This window comes from Xiphophorus maculatus, chromosome 18 (assembly GCF_002775205.1).
Source record: "Xiphophorus maculatus strain JP 163 A chromosome 18, X_maculatus-5.0-male, whole genome shotgun sequence".
NCBI lineage: Eukaryota > Metazoa > Chordata > Actinopteri > Cyprinodontiformes > Poeciliidae > Xiphophorus > Xiphophorus maculatus.
Window position 1 is genome coordinate 11,151,487 of NC_036460.1, and position 16,953 is coordinate 11,168,439.

The window sequence follows — 16,953 nt, forward strand, 5'->3', positions numbered from 1 at the left end:
GGTGACTAAAGAATATTTATATTCTGTACTATTCAATATTTCACTGTGTGATGAATCTAAATGAGTTTCACTTTTTGAAGCGAGAAATTACTTAATTTTCCACCACATTTATATAGTTTTTAGATGTTACAATAGTAAAATGTTCAGCTTTATCAACAAAAAGTCTAGTAAAAAAATCAACTAAAAATCTGAATGGGCAGCACAAACATTTAGCTGTACAATTATGTACAAAAGAAACACAAAACCAACTGTTTTAATTTATTGTTTAATGTTAATGCCATGCTGTGTTTCAATAAGAACGTTACAGATTCCCTGTCTGTGGCTCCAGTCAGATATCCAGTAGTACAAATCAGCTCCAAGTTACATATAATGAAGCAAAAAAAAACAAAAAAAACAAGAGAGCAATAAATGAAACAGAGCAAGAAAAGAAAATCTGATTCTAGAGGAGCTTCAGTAAAAGCAGGGGAGAAGCAGCAGATGCTAACGTGTTGCCTCGTGTCTGTGCTGCCCAGGATCTCAACGCTCTGGGCAGGGAGCCGGGTCACACAGACACTTTCACACAGGTGAGAAATCTCCCAATGTTTGTAAAGAACCAAACCAGCGAGAAATAAGTTAGTGTTTAGAGATTTAGCATGTGTGGACAATTACAGTATTTCAGCACTAAACACAGTCCAGGAACAGCTACACAACACAAGACTAACTGTAGTGTAAAACATTAAGCACTTCTTTGCCCCACATGGATATCACACATTCTGCCAAATTCCTCAGAAAAAAAGACTGTCCTAACCTAACAAAAAGGGCGTCTGGACTACTCCAATGCGCCCATAAAAAGGTCAGATAATCTGCTCGACATGTCACTAAAAACAGAGATAAAATAGCTCCTATAACTAGTATTCAACATTATTAGTAATAAAAGTTAATTTCTGTAATTACATTAAGAAAAAAAATCTCAATACATCCAGCAACTGATAAAAATATGGAGGAAAAAGCAAAAAGAAAACAAACAAAAAAAATACAATAATGAAAACAAAGAACATTTTGCAGAACTGCTTGTACCAGGACAAAAAACAGCAAACAGGGACCTCTTTCTTTCTCTTTCTAGCGTTGGACTTCCTTTAATTAAGTGGTATTTAATCAAATGGTGTCAGGGCTAATACAAAAATAAGAGAAAAATAAACTCATCAACTCCGTGGCCCTGCTGGGTCAGGGAGCTCCAGAGGTGAGGAAAAGGAAAAAGGAGGGGGAGGCGGCGGAAAAGGAAGGTGGTAGGGAGGGGGAGGATGAGGAAGACAAAGGCAGAGGGAGTGAGGAGTGTGAGGAGGTGAAGGGCAGAGGGGAATCAAGTTGTTGGCTGTTGGTGGCATAGTCTCACTGGGCCTCGTCCTCAACGTCTTGCAGTGTCTCTTTGTTCTGTTCTTCACCTGGGGGACAGAAAACACATCATTAGAGTTGCTCTGAGACAAAACGTCCACGGGTAACAAAAAGATGCAGGCAGGTTTTACATTTTGTGTGCAAGCGTCTCAACCTGGACAAGAAGGTGAAATGATACAGTGTGTGGTTTAATTTTGATGCACAGGGAATTAAAAAAGGAATTTCAGGGAGAACACTACAAGAAAACTGACCCAGACAATGACATTCATTAAGCTGTGGAAACGACTGAGCCACCTTGTGTTTGGGAGGTATAACTGCAACAAATTTACCAATTGTAAATTTCTAAACTACCTCGGTCAAGTGGATTTACAGTTTCTGGACAGAAAACATTGGAGATCTTATTGAAGATGTCCTAATCCAATCCTAAGTGTCCAATCAAAGTCCTGATTCAAAAACCATTTTTGAATGCTCAGCATTAAATGGTGGTTTTCTTTCAGCCACACCCAAAGAGAGTTACTTGGCTGAAAAATAACTTTAAAAAAAATCACATCCTACCTTTGTGTTGCAAACTGTGTTCTACTGTAGGCCTGGAGCATTATTTTGGCGACCAAACAAATCTTGATTTTCCCTAAAGATCTCTATAGGGAAAATGCTTTTTACTCGTCCTGTTTATCTGTGTCACCTGACCTGTTTGGTTCTGTGTGCTCTGTCCAGACAGATTTTAGTGGAGGAGAAAGCTTTACAGAAAGCGACAGAAGCACAAGTCTTTGAATTTTACAATTATCAAAGCAAAGTGCCAACAAAGCAGGAAAACATGTTTCATCTGCATGCTCAGGTTGGAACTGCAGTGAAATGTCAAATTATCAACAAGTCATATCAAAACAGCATTAACATGCTAATGTTAGCCTAGCATGTCAGAAAACTGCTGTGCATTAAAAATCTTTAATTTTATCTGTTGGCAAGAAATCCATTGCTGTCCAGACAAACGGACATTGTAGCATCTGGAATAATGCTGACGAGTGATTTATGGTCATCAATAAGAACTAAAGAGTACAGCATGCTATTTTAGTCCCTTTAGCTCCTTAGCTAGTACCTGCACTGCTGCACTTGGCTTTTAGTATTTACTTGACTGAGTCAAACTAAAAATGCAACGTTGGAATACCGACCGTCATTGATTGGCTATGAGACGATGTCCAGAGCAACGTAGTTACAAGAGTCAAACCTGGCAACAGCGAGTGAGCGTACCCTGAGCTTCAAAGAAAATGGCACCCTGAAATCAACATCGTGATCCAAAGACGAGATTCAGACAATTTTGATGGCTGATATGAAACTACAAAGGGAATTAGATGATGGCTTGTCTCATCTAATCACATCACGTTACTTGTGAGGTTGTTTAGCTTCGACGACTCCATATCGGCAAATGCCAAGGCATAAAATAAATCAATAGCAGGGACAATAACATCCTGATGGGACATCGCCTTCATGTATTGCAAAGAAAGTTTGTATGTTCAACCAAATGCATGATACTTTATCATTGTTTTAAAATTTCAATAGTATTATAGAAGTATTCTAACTAACGAATAGTGCTACTTTGTAAGATGCTGATCAGTTTAACCTTAATCTCAGACTATTTTCAGGAACTAAAAAAAGATCACAAAACTAAAAGAGGCAGATCAGACTTAAATTTAAAAATATTTAATGACTAAAAAAAACTTCTGCAAAATGACTCTAAATACTAAGTAATTCAGTTCAATAAAGAACAAAAAGAAAAAAATGCAATTTTATAGTTCAACACTTTCTGCAAGCAACAGGATAGTGTCTGATGTGGTGATATTATACAGGTTATTCAAAAGGGAAGTCTATGATTAAGTGGGAAAATAAACGTATTAAAAAGGGCAATGATGAAGGAGTAAGTATAAAAAGTAGTTTTGTTAAAGTTAAATCATTTTGTTTCATTGTGAAATCTCACAAACCTCAATCTAGTTTTAGTCGGCAGGATTTCAAATGGCATTAAAGAATCTCTCACTAGTGCTGCACAACAGATCCAAGATATTACCATTATTGTAATAATATATCAGTAGGAACCTTATCAATATTGCAACAACTGCTTGGACCACCATGTTTGGATTAGTTAATCATCTAAGTGCATGCAGTCATATTCTGTGGCCCAATAAAATACTTGCCAATGCATCTTGCTTAGAGTAGCAGAATATGTTTAACAGGAGAATTAAACCATTAGAAACTTTTTTGCCATGTTGCTTTATCTTCACAGTACATGTACGAACATGCAGTAGCAACAGCATCACATAATGATAATAGCAAAACAATAAACCTTTAAATATAAATATATAAAACAATGAACGACTGGATCAGAACTACAGTAATGCATTTCTCTGAATGTGGTGGAAAATAGACTAAAACAGCATTTTCAAATGAGCCGGAGTGACAGACAGGCAGGTGAGTGGACACAGGTATTAAACTACAAGTGAGTCGGTGCAGAGACGTCACAGAAGGCAGTTGTGTGAGTACAGAAACAGGTAGAGCAGGGTGTGGGTGAGCAACACTTACAAAGTACAGTTAACATGAGAAATGAACAGCTTTGATTCCTTTAGGGCTCTACAGCAGAGGGAATGAGAGAGAGACAAGAGACATGATGAGCAGTCGGTGAGAAACCCACTGCACTCCATTCGCCTGGCGTCACATCAGAGTCAGAGTGACACTTCTAGACAGCTGATGAGTTTAATGAATCTGGCAGCCATATTGGATTTGATTTGTGCTGGAGAGCTTCAAAAGTCTAAGTGCAGCTTGTTCGGTAATTTTTTTTCCCTAATCAATGAATTACATTTTTATTTCAAAGAACAAACTGAACAGAACAGAGTTTAGATGGCGGACTTGAATTAATTTTAATGTTATTTAGTAATTCTGAAGGGAAATTAGAAGTAGGAGCTCTCATTATCCATTCTTCTCCAGTGAGTCATTACAGATGATTATATTTGTGAGAAGAATAGTTCTCCTGCAGCCTTTGGCTGAAATAAACTGTAGTTAGAATTAAAGTGATGCCCCCCACCCCCGGATATATTGTGTCAGAAAACAGAAGCAGAGATCAGGATTTGAACCTATGACAGCTATCAAGTTAAAGCAGTCTCTGTGAATGGGGACAGCCGTTTTTCCGCAAGACCATGCGTTGCCAGAGTAACAATTTCACCGTTTCACACCTACAGTCACTTTTAATACTCCATATTTACTCAGAAAGGATAAAAAAAATTTATTTAATATGCAGTGGAGTTCTAAAAGGCAGGTCAGGGTGGTTCATTTTATGTGCTAATGCAATAAAAACAAAAAAGGTTCCAATATAGAAACATGAATGTAATCACACGTTTGCTTTATTTTTATTATTTATATCAAACATTCCCAACATGAAAGCATACCGAAGCACATCACAACTGTTTCTCCACTGATAATTCTAAGAAATTGGCACTAATCTTCAATATTTCCAGTACATGAATTAAGAAAAAAAAAAAATCAGTTAAATTTAATATTTGATAATAAATGTTTAAAAATACAATTGCCTGATATATTTGTTTTAAGAGTTGTGTTTCTCTCCATCACTGTCATCAGATTCTTCCATAGGAGGGAAACAAGTTTGCTTATTACCGGGGCTGCATAAAATGTTTCAAGTTCATTATCGTAAAATCACTGTAGGCAACATGAACATTACAAAGAACCACAGAATGGGTTGGCCAATGATGGTTGTATGATGTACAATGCTATCAGGCTCTCCATGTCTGTCTCCATGTCTGTAATATACCTGGTTGGTTAATGCAGCACTAACGGTTTTATAAGAAGTGATATGGTACGTAGGACTGATACTGCCAAAACTGAGGAAACAAAGATGTAAATAAAGAAATTTTAAAAAATGAGGAAATAAAATTGAAAAACCAAATATATTTGTAAATAAATAAATGGTTTAATTTCACATTTGTTTGTACTACTCCTTCGACTATTTTCCCTCAGTAATATTATAATGAGGTGGGCATTTCCATCACCATTGCTTAGGCTGCTGTCTCTGCGACCCGATCCCGGATAAGCGGAAGATAAAGGAACGGATTCCATAACCAAATATTATGCAGCGCTAATTTGGCATACATTTTTAGTAAAAATGTAGGTTTGCAGAACAGACTGCCACAAGAGATTCTTCCTGCTCACATTGATAATGACTGAAGGACCTTTGATTGTAAGAATGTCACACAATTCTGTACGGTTTGGTCAAGTGTTACTGAATTTAAACATTTACCTAGATGTATATGAAAGTAAGAAATTGAGAGTTATTTTAAAACATTAAATTGACTTTAAATGTATTTCCATATGATTGTATTAACCAACTATATATGTAAAGGCTATTAATGATTGAAAAGAATGATTGATAGAGTGCAAACAAAAGGAAGCAAAATACATCTGCCCATTGCTTTGATTTATACATTTCTTTGACACTCTGTCAAAAGTCCTGGCCCAGGACAAAATTTTAAGCTTGAAGCATCAGATGTAAAAGAAGAGCTGTGGAACTGGAGGCTGTGAAGGTGCTCATCACATCCACCTGCAAAGCTATCATTATCTAAAACAGCTGCAGTGAATCGCTACAGTTTGTCATTAGAGGAACTGACTCCTGCTCAGTAAGTATAACAATTAACCAGAGTAAAGGGTACTGAAATTTCCCCTGAGTGGTTGCAAAGGAAAGCTCACCAACATCTGCACTTCCTTATCTCTTTTGGTTGCTGTGTTCAACAGACGTTTGAGAAATTCTCTTATTTTAATAGTGGGAGAATAAAGTCACAGCATATTGAATTGACAAAGTAAGAAAACAGGAGATGAGTGAGAGAACTGACCTGTGCCAGCAGCTGAGTGGCAACAAGACGGTAGACATAGCGGCTCATCACAGAATCATAAAAGCATGACTGTTAAGCTAAAGAAATGGCCGTGCGAGGTTTACTCACCCTCTCCCTGCATATCTGAAGTCCATAGTGTCAGGTTGTCACGTAACAACTGCATGATAAGTGTGGAGTCCTTGTAGCTTTCTTCACTCAGCGTGTCCAGTTCTGCGATGGCGTCATCGAACGCAGCCTTTGCCAACCTGAGCAAACACACTCCTGATTAAAACCCTTTATTTTCACGTCCGAGTCACATTTCTCGTTCTCATGAAGCATAGTATCAGAGATCATGTTCATGCGTCAGTGTGGTGTGGAAATATTTTTTTCGAATTTCACTATTCAAATTGGGAATACATTTTTTAAACATACATATTTATCCTTAATATTTATGCTGATCCTATTTAAAAATACAGGAAAACATAATGTATTAAAAATCTGATGTCATTTAAACAACATTATTTTCTGACTCATGTGCTGCTGTGCACCATAAATGTGCGAAAGCCGAAAAGCCCACTTATGACATCATTTCTCTTTTTACTTTCTTTTAAACTCCTTACAGTCTTCCAGTTGGAGACAATATTCAAACTTTAAACAGATCGCGAGACATAGTGTCATCTTTTTAAGATTACTTTTTAATGCAAACTATTGTCATTCTCTCCAGTGTCTACAGGTGTTGGGATCATTGCTATGGAAACTCTCTGTGTGAATAATTAAAATGGAAAAAGTAGAATTAAAAATCAATCAAGTAAAGTGGAATTTGGGACAAAAATAAAATGGATTTCATAGAGTCCTGTAATAAATGTTCCACTATGCAGCCCAGTCTGTATAATCATTCAATAAACTGTAAAATGATATGAATATTTTTCATGAATGATTTAACTGTGTATTTAACAAATTTGTGTTGAATTTTATTTATTTAAGCACCTAATTAATAATGAATCCAAATTTTACGGATTTATTTATTGAATTAAATCACTATTGAACTGAAATAACACCAAATCTTAAGTACTTTTGGTCAAGTTTCTAGTGCAAATATCTTAATACATTTCAGTTAAGACAAAACTAATTTAGAAGTAATTTTTCTGCAAGATACATACTTATAACAAGACACTTTTCCAATGTTATAAGTGAAATAATCTATAAAAAAAATCTTCTATATCTTGCTCAAAAGTTATTTGCAAGTTATTTTTGTCTTAATTGAAACAAATCAAGATACAGTACAGACCAAAAGTTTGGACACACTTTCTCATTGAATTCAATGAGAAAGTGTGTCCAAACTTTTGGTCTGTACTGTATGTGCACTAAAAACTAGACCAAAAACACTTGGTACGATTTTGTGTGTTTGCAGAGCAGAACTCTATTCTTCCTATGGTAGTTTTGTCACAATCTGATGGTAAGCAACAAGCAGCCTGAGGCGTGGTGCTCAACTAAAACATTCCATCCTGAAATCACTCTGAACTGTCAGCCGACTTCCTTCAAAGACAAAGTCATAGTGAGCTTGTTTAGAAGAGACAATCACCTGCAGGCACGGTCGGGCGAATTGAGGATCTCGTAGTAGAAGACGGAGAAGTTGAGAGCGAGGCCGAGGCGGATTGGGTGCGTGGGCGGGAGCTCCAGCATGGCAAGGTCCGTAGCAGTTTTATACGCCACCAGGCTGTTCTCTGCAGCCTCCTTTCTGTTGTTGCCAGTGGCGAACTCTGCCAGGTACCTGTGGTAGTCCCCTTTCCTACAAATGGGGGGAAATGCTACAATATTACAACAGTTGAAGGTGTTACAAACTACTGACCTACAGATGAACTACAATATCCAGAAGATAAACATATGGAGAAATAAAACATGTTCTGTTTGTGAAACATGGAGCAGGTAGTTTCATGGTTTAATGTTACATTTTAAACAGCTAAATGGAGAAGACAGGCAAATCCTTCATAACACAGCAAGGCAATAGGCTGAAGATACAATATTTAAAGCAACAGAGCAGATCACCAGGATAAAGTTGGAAACAACTGACAGAGGCTGCAGTGAAAGGCATAAAAGCAACGATGAAGAGATCTGACAACATCAGTGGTTTATAGTTCATCTGAAAATCTTGTAAAGTGTCATTAGAAAACCTGCAGCGTCAGCATTGAAAACCAAAAACTGCAATCTTGGCTTTCGTGATTACAGAACAGAAGTTTGGCATTTAATACTACTTTTATTGTTGTAAATTTAGGACTTCGTACAGTTATTGTATATAGGAAATGTGTGGACTTTTAATGCATGTTTTATGATTTTAGTCTGCATTATTAACTCTCCTGCTCAGGGACTACAGATGGAAACTAGTTCAAGCTAAATCTGGTGTAAAGCATCTTTTATTAATGTTTTTTTGCACATTGTCCACATTAAATAAACTAAATTTGATCAATTTTATACAAGTTGGGTTTGTAGTTAAATATTTCTTTATTTCCATTTATACAACTCACATCCTCTGACCCCTCAGGAGATTCATTGAACAATTGAAATCAAGGCTAAAGTTGTGATTCCCGTTTCATATTTTTAGATCAAATCTGCACCTGCTGTTCAAATGATCCACAGCCGTAAGCCTTCAATTGTTGTATAGCTTTCTACAGTCTAATATGACAAATGAATAAAAAGCTTTATGGGTTCTGCTGTCAGTGAGACGTTCCAATGAAATTCATCACACATCATTACTCCGTTTTCTTTCTGCCTGTTCAGATTCAGCAGAAGGTTTGGCATTAGGCAGCAACTTGCATCGGAAGGTCTTTTGGCTTGTTCAGCTGCTTTCACATCTTAATGGTGCAATAAAACCAGTTAAGAGATGTATGCTTAATGAATACGCTAAAAAGTTTCCTCTGTTACTGGAGCATGGGTCAAAACACTTACAACAAACCAAGTGTGCTGTAGTGATAAGAATCTAAAATAGTTTCAAGAAAGCATATCTTCTGTGCCGCTGTCACAGTTCACATGAGAGCAGCTGAACCAAGGAACCATGATCTTTCAGGGCATTTGATGTTTTGGAAAGAACTGTCCTGTAGCACCGATTCAGCAGCTTTCCGCATCACGCCTGAATAAGTGCAGCCAAAGTCTAACAGCGAGTGTGAGCTTTGAGTTTTTAACCCAGGTAAGGAGCTTGAATGGTGACATGTGTGTAGCCATGATGGGGGAAACACAAGTCTCACCTGAACAGACATTTTGGTATGTAACGACGCTGTGGGCCGGATCAGAACAAGGTTTTTCTGAGGCCTGACGGTTTTCATGGCAGACTGAGCTGAAAACCCGGTGGCACATCATGGTTTCTAATCACAAACTGCTGGTAGATCATGAAAACAAAGCTGAACTATCAGCCTGTGTGACCATTATAACCAGTGGTGGGAAGTAACGTTACTTTGTGTACAATCTTAAGTACACGAAGATTGTACTTAAATACAATCTTCGTGCATCTGTACTTTACTTAAGTAGATTTAATAATGGATACTTTCGACTTTTACTCCACAACATTTTACAGTATCTGTACTTTCTACTTCACTACATTTCTACAAAACTGTCGCGTTAATTGTTACTTCCAAGTCGCATTGCGCTTTTTTTTCCTGTTAAAATGTGAAGTTCAGGGACTTGAGGCGCTGTAAAATCCAAGCAATAACTTGACTTACTAATTACGTGTCTGTTACCCATCGCCTCCTCCTTTCACTCGCACGCGGAGCTCCAAGACATTCGCAGTGGTTTCCTCTGAGAGGGAGAAGATGTCTGTCTAATCGTCAGTAATAGAATTTCGCTACATAAATCATAAGATTTGGCGACATGTAAAATCAGCAGCGCTTCACTTTCACAGACAGTGGGGACTTCGTCCAACTTTTAGAGTCACTTGGAAAGGAAGCTTAAAGAAAGGTAAGCTATGTGGACGTCATGCTAGCAAAGCTAGCTGTACAGAGACACATATGTTGCATCTGCGATGAAAAAAGTTGTCACTCATCCGCTTAATTATTGTGTGGAAGTGTTGATTGAGGTGTCGCATATATGGGGCAACGCTGTGACCAAAGACTGCTATATATGATAGTGAGGAACGATCCAATTCTTCTGAACGGATTTTTACTAAGTCCAATAGGACTGAAGCCTCACTGAGAGCCGTTCTTTGTTCTTGAGACGCTCTGCATACACTGCAGTAGCTATTATTATTTTATTTAATTAAAAAAATATATAGATTTATTTAATTGACGAATAAACAAAACAAGAACGTAAGAACGCAGAGCATGCTCATTGCTCTTTGATTGTGTTCGTCACCTGTCATGGCAGACAGGGTGAGAACAGTTACGGTACTTCTTGCTTGTTGCGCCTTGGATAGTATTTATAGTTGAGCGTTGTTTACCATTGGGGCATTGCCTTAATTGCTATGTTTAATGGAGCAGACAGTTGTGGCTTCTGACATGGGTGATATGGGCAAACGTCCAGGGCGCTATCTTTTAGGGACGGCAAGAAACCACAGAGATGGCACAGAGATGGAAGCAAAGTAGAATGAAGAAGAGTTTGAATTGATAATGATACTGGTTAAATTTATTTCAGCTCTAAGTATTTAATATCCAGGTGTTTTTATGGGAATGTGGATTTTTCAGATCAATTTGAGAAGCAATTTTGATAGGTGCACTTAATTTTATTGTGTCATGTAGCGCGGGGTGCTGGTCTTGGTCTTGACTTGGTCACGGGTTAGGTGGTCTTGACTACAACACTGCTACGTGGCTCCTTGGTTGTATGTTCTCCCTCATCTACCTTCTTTCCATTCCATTTCTGTTGGATTTCTTTCAAAATAAATGCCATTAGTGGCAAAAAAGTGAAGTTCATGCTATGTTAGGACAGGAGACAAGATGTTTCCATCCCTGAAATTATGATGCATAGAATCACATATCTAAGTCTAAACTGTCACAGAGAGTAAACACAATAAAAACATGCTTTATCTGTGGCAGTGTTAATTAAAATGGCACATATCTGATGTATTAAAATTAAATACGATAGGTACACTTAATGGTATTGTATTAGCGATTAGGTAATGCATTCAGCAAGTACTTTTACTTTTAATACTTAAGTATTTTTTAAAAGCCAGTACTTTTTTTTACTTTTACTCAATGAAAAATGTTAATGTGGTACTTTTACTTTTACTAGAGTACATTTTTGTCTGTGTATTTGTACTTTTACTTAAGTAAATTTTTTAGTACTTTCTCCAACACTGGTTATAACTCTCTGCATTCAAGCAATTATATTTTAACTTCAAAACTGTATGTAATGAAACTAAGGCTGCAACTAACAATTATTTCAATAATCAATTATTCAGGATATGAATCGGATTTAAAAAATTGCCACTTTCTGCTGATTTTTTATCCAACCACCAAAGCCTTTTTTTTTTTACAATATTAGAAATGCATTATAAGACGCATATAAACAATTTCCCTTTTACATAAAAAAAACATTTATTACCTAAAATGCAACAACAGCATTGCATTAGTGCGCGATCATTTGCAGCCATGTGTGCATCTGCAGCTAAACAAATACTTCTAATGTCATGTGAAAAGCTGAGATCTTTCTGTTCACTCATCAATATAGTATTTTTTCTTATCTTAAAAGAAAAGTGTATATATTTTTGAACAGTTTTAAAATAATGTCTACTCTCAAAGTGTAATGTCAGTAAATGGCCTTTTTTATACTCCAGTAACCGACTAATTATCAAGTCAGTTGGAGATTACTTCAATAATCAATTAATCATTTCAGCCCCACATGAAACAGGTCTTTAAAGTTACCCTAAAATAAATAAGTGTTTTTCCCTAAGAAGCAAACAAGCCTTTGCTACAACAAAAACAGTGCTTCCTGTCCTCTCAGTGAGAACCACAGAGTAATAATTCATTAATATGTTACCCAACATTCAGAGTGGAAAGCACGTACATTTTGTTGTAGAAGACCTTAGACTCTCCCATTGCTGCAGAGGGGAGTAGGTGTCTGTCCAGCGCGTCCAGGATGTCACCACAGATCGACTTCAGCTCTTTCTCCACCTGCCAGCAAACACACAAGAAACAGTCACTCACAGAAATCGTTTCAACAGCATTCTTACTGCTTGAGCTTTTTCAAAGGGGGAGAGATGTAAACAAACTAGGGGTGCACCAATTGCAGCTTTCTGACTAGACGCAGCAAGAAAGTTGATGAGTTGCCAACAGTGAGATGACTATTGTTAACTGCAAACATATAGACCTGGTCTGCTGGTCAAAGCTCTCTCAGAGCAGAAGAAGATAACAGTTAATCTAAATGCCTTTGCCGAAGTAGATAAAATCAGTAGTTAAGATCGGCTTCAAATGTAAAAATCGGCCGATTACCGATTTCCCAAGATTAGGGAAATCATCACCGATAAATCGGTGCATCCCCAAAACAAATGCAAGATGGCAGAAAAACGCCTAAATATAAAGTAACATCTATATAGGCCAGTGGAGTTCAAACGTTTTGCCATTTGGTCCAAAAATGTAAGGTTGAGTGTACTTGAGGGCCACTTTCTTCGATTAAAACTGAAAAGATTTATTTATTAAAATACTTGTTTTTACAATATACCAAATAGGCTATATTTTAATAAGGTAATAAAGCAAAGAAGTCTAATTTTTGTAGAAAATAAATCTGTGAATCATTGTTGGTAAAAAATATACAGAGTATTGAACAGCTGCTTTACCAAATGACATATAAACAATTTCTAAAATTTTTGGGGCTTACTATACTCATTTCTTTTTATCTTTTTACATTTGGCAAAAAAGGTTGAGCAACACTTGCTGGTATCAGCAAATTGTAATCAATGGAAACATAAACACTGTTTATTAAAAGAAAAATACTTTGTCTTGTACCTAAATAAATAAATGTTTAAAATTTTATGTGTCTGTAAAAATGTCAAATTAATCAAAATTTCCCTCCATTCTCAAAGTGTTGACCGAAGGGACAAACAAAATCATCCAGAGAAACACAAATGGCCCCCAGGCCACACTTTGGACATCTCTGATCTAGAGCAAGGAGCAAAGTGTGATGGTGCTCACTGCAATTCTATGGCTTTAACTAGACCATTATGATGTCTGAGGAATTTCATATCAACAATGGACTGCAACTAACAATTACTTTAGTAACCAATTAACGTGTCGATTATTCTCACGATTAAACGACTAGAACAAAATTGGCACATTATTAAACTATTTAAGTCTTTTCTATAAAATATTAGAAATGGATTCAAAGATTGAAAAAACGAATAATTAAATTCCTTTTTTAAATAAGAAAATTACCGTTTTTGTCAAACTATAAGCCGCTACTTTTTTCCCTTCCCTTTGAACCATGCGGCTCATAGCCCAGTACGGCTTTTCTGTGGATTTTTCTTCAACCACCAGGGGGCTCTTTAGCAGGAAGTGAATCATTGGAAGCCAAAATTATTAAATCAAATAAGAAAGCGCTAATTTTCATTTAGAACAAGTACATGCTAGCAGCAGGCATGACGGAGAAATTTCTTCAAACTCATACCCCCTCATCATGGAAACGACACAAAGAAAAAGATGCCCCTTTTAAGTGGAGGGCTATCGATCTGGCAGTACAGGAGGGAAATTGAGGCGCTGCACGTAAGCTCGGCGTGAACGAGTCCATGGTTCGGCGTTGAAGACGCAAGGCTGCGTCCTTAATAGCAGATTTATTATTTATTTTCCTTGTGGAAAACCAAGAGCGGCGGAGATACCAGCGGCTTATAGCCCGGTGCGGCTTATATATGTACGTTTCCAGATTTTTTTTTTCCCCAAAAGATTTGTAGGTGTTGCTTATAATGACGTGCGCTCTATAGTCCGGAACATACGGTAATCTGTTGTTCCTGAAATGCAATAACATAGTATTCCTTCAATGAATTTGAACCAGGTGAATATTAAAAAATGCCACTTGAGGTGTTTTGAGTAAGACATATTGACAGACAAAGATGTTTCTATTAAACGAATATAAAATGTACATATATTTGGACAGTTTTGGTTACTGCTCTAAATGTTTTTTTTCAGCAAGTGGCTATCTTTTGAGTCTGTATACTCCAATTAATTAATCGATTACTAAATTAGTTGACAAGTATTTCAATAATCGATTCGTCATGATTAGTCTGATTAAATCAATAACATTTTTAAAAGTCCTACTTGAAGCTTTCCTAGACAATTATATAAATGAAACTGGGATCCATAAGCTGCAGTATTATTCCATGAAATGTTTTCTCAAATGGAATAAAACAGTGACTCTGGAAATGTAGGTGTACTCATCTCGGCATGCCATTAGATCACTGTCTGCAGTCCGGCTGCCTCTCCCAGTATAATAGCTGCTCTTATTCCTCTTCATAAAAGCATGAGAGAGTGCAGGGAGGACCCGGCAGCGATGACTCAGACGCTGTAAGGTCCAGTAGCCGCTCAGCAGCGTGCATCATTCACAGGAGATTGTGAGATCACAATCACCGGGGCAAATCACAGCCCCGTGACGCGCACAGGCAAGAAAACAAACCGGCAGCTTCCTCTTGCCGTGTTTACCGTTTGCCTGTATTCCCGGATCATCTTCAGCTTCTCTTCGCCACCCTTGTTCTCTTCCCTCTGTTCGATACTGCTGATTATCCTCCAAGACGCTCTCCGAGCCCCGATCACGTTCTTGTAGGCCACCGATAGTAGGTTCCTCTCCTCCACTGTGAGCTCCACATCCATTCCTGCCACCTTCTTCATAGATTCCACCATCTCTGTTAGAAAGGAAAAAAATTAACACTTTACAGAGCTAAAACTTTTACTGACAGTTTATAGCCTTTGGGTCTTAGAAGGATCATTCATGATAAGTAGCTGACTGACAGGATATCCGCTGTTGGTCACCTATGCTTCATGACACAATGGCTTCATCATCATACTGAAAGCGGTTCAGAAAAAAACATGACTATTGTAGACAATCGGCTGAAACAAATTATTTAAAAGGGATCAAAGTTGCTATAATGTGACATGTTTGTGACCAATTTAGGTTGACAGAGTGCAAAAGCTCAAGACCTTTAGTAGATAACAGGAAGGGCAAACTTGATACTTTTTATTCTTTTAGAGCTTTTAGCCTCTGTCATATGATAGGTCTGGAGTGGGTGAGGGTCTCTGTTTTCTAGGGAATACACATGGAAACTGTTATTTGTTTTGTAGACAAGACTGAACGTATTTGATGCTAAAAATGGTATAAAACATGATGAAGGAGGCAGACTAGAAACAAAAACAACCTAAAGATGCCCATCTTATATGTTCATATATTATAAGAGAAAATTTGAGACACCAAGTTGTTGCTCTGCTCTTTGTAGTTATTTAGCATCTTTTACCAAGTATGTGCTTTTATAAATTTCTATTTGATCTATTTCACCTTTTTACACTAATCAGTTTAACGATGAATGCCTCGTTTGGCTGTGAGCCATTTATTTTACTATAAAAAATTACAGTAAAATGACTTTTAATGCTTCACCATTCAGCAACATGTGAATTTAGGATAACTTTTAGGAAAGGCAAAAGTAACTTTCACTACATTCCAGTGAGGTTACAGTTTAGCCACCAAACCATAAATCACCCCCCCCCCCCCCCCCCCCCACAAGAGGTCTCGGTCCAGATCCTGTGAATGAGTCATGGTGCATTCACTTAATGTTGCCGGGCAACGAGTGACCGGTGGCAAAGAAACCCGTCCAAAACAGCCCCCCTTTAACGGCCAGTAAGCGGCTATGACAGCGGCAGGTTTGCACCGTGGTGAACTCGTCTTCTGTGATCGATCCGCGCAGCTCGCTCGCAGGAAACACCCCACCAAAATGAACAGCTGCGCTCCCACTCCCACTCAACAGGCTTCATGCGACTAATCGTGCATTGTAGCTAGCATCGAGCGAATGTTGGATCAGATGAAACTGTAGGAGACGTTCAACAGCAGCTCGGTGGTTTTATATCCTGGAGATGCTTATATGGAGCTAACAAGTGGAGCTGAAGCGTTCAGATCCAGAGATAGCGTGGGGTAGGGGAGGCAACCCCCCTGACAGCTCACGCTTCACTGATCCGCCATTTTGTTGTAGCCACATCGCTAATGTTAGCTGGAGTCAACAGCATTCCTACGATATTATTGAAACCAGCTAGCTTTGTGACGGTTGGTAGGGATTTAAAGTAACGTTTCTCTCATTTAACAATAATAAATGTGGCGTGTCAGTAAATAGCTGGCTAAAAAGCGGTGGGAGTAGCAGAGTTAGCTCATCTTTAGCTGCCCATAGCTATTACTTCAGCTAGTGTTGCTTGGGGGAAGAAAAAAAAAATCCGAGACGTGAACGCGTCCCACTCCCGGGCGGCCCCTAGACTCTCACTTACCGTCATATCTTTCTGCCTGTTCGGCAAGTTTTGCTTGATAAACTAGGTCTTCTCTCTCTCCCATTGTTGAAAAAGATGAAAGGATAAGCTGGCAAGTTGGGAAATCAAAGTGTCAGATCTCTAACGAGAAGTCACGGTGGTGTGCCAGGTCTGTCGGCGGTTCCTAGAAACCAACTGATCGATGAGGAGTGTTCCGCCCCACCGGCAGCGCTGTGTAGGGATAGAAGAAAGATGGCAACCGGTCCCATCCGGGTACTAGGGACACGGACCACCAAAACGTCTTTTTTAGTATG

General features: G+C 38.0%; 1 protein-coding gene across 1 annotated transcript; it reads right to left on the reverse strand.

The window, feature by feature from the left end:
- Positions 1–249: 249 nt before the first annotated feature.
- LOC102236163 (14-3-3 protein epsilon) lies at positions 250–16,898 on the reverse strand. Its single transcript, XM_005804513.3, has 6 exons — positions 16,661–16,898; positions 14,840–15,039; positions 12,219–12,325; positions 7,816–8,022; positions 6,363–6,499; positions 250–1,421 (listed from the first exon to the last, which is right to left on the reverse strand). Exons 1-6 carry the CDS (start codon positions 16,722–16,724, stop codon positions 1,369–1,371), a joined length of 768 nt encoding a protein of 255 aa, XP_005804570.1. The 5' UTR covers positions 16,725–16,898; the 3' UTR covers positions 250–1,368.
- Between the last annotated feature and the right edge of the window lie 55 nt (positions 16,899–16,953).

What these genes read in the sequence shown, in the direction of transcription:
- LOC102236163 (XM_005804513.3), bottom strand. Translation starts at nt 16,724, where the DNA reads ATGGGAGAGAGAGAAGACCTAGTTTATCAAGCAAAACTTGCCGAACAG. An exon ending in TCCGGGAATACAGGCAAACG is followed by an intron (nt 12,326 to 14,839) that starts GTAAACACGGCA and finishes GTTTGCTGGCAG; the next exon opens with GTGGAGAAAGAGCTGAAGTC. An exon ending in TTCAGATATGCAGGGAGAGG is followed by an intron (nt 1,422 to 6,362) that starts GTGAGTAAACCT and finishes TCTGTCCCCCAG; the next exon opens with GTGAAGAACAGAACAAAGAG.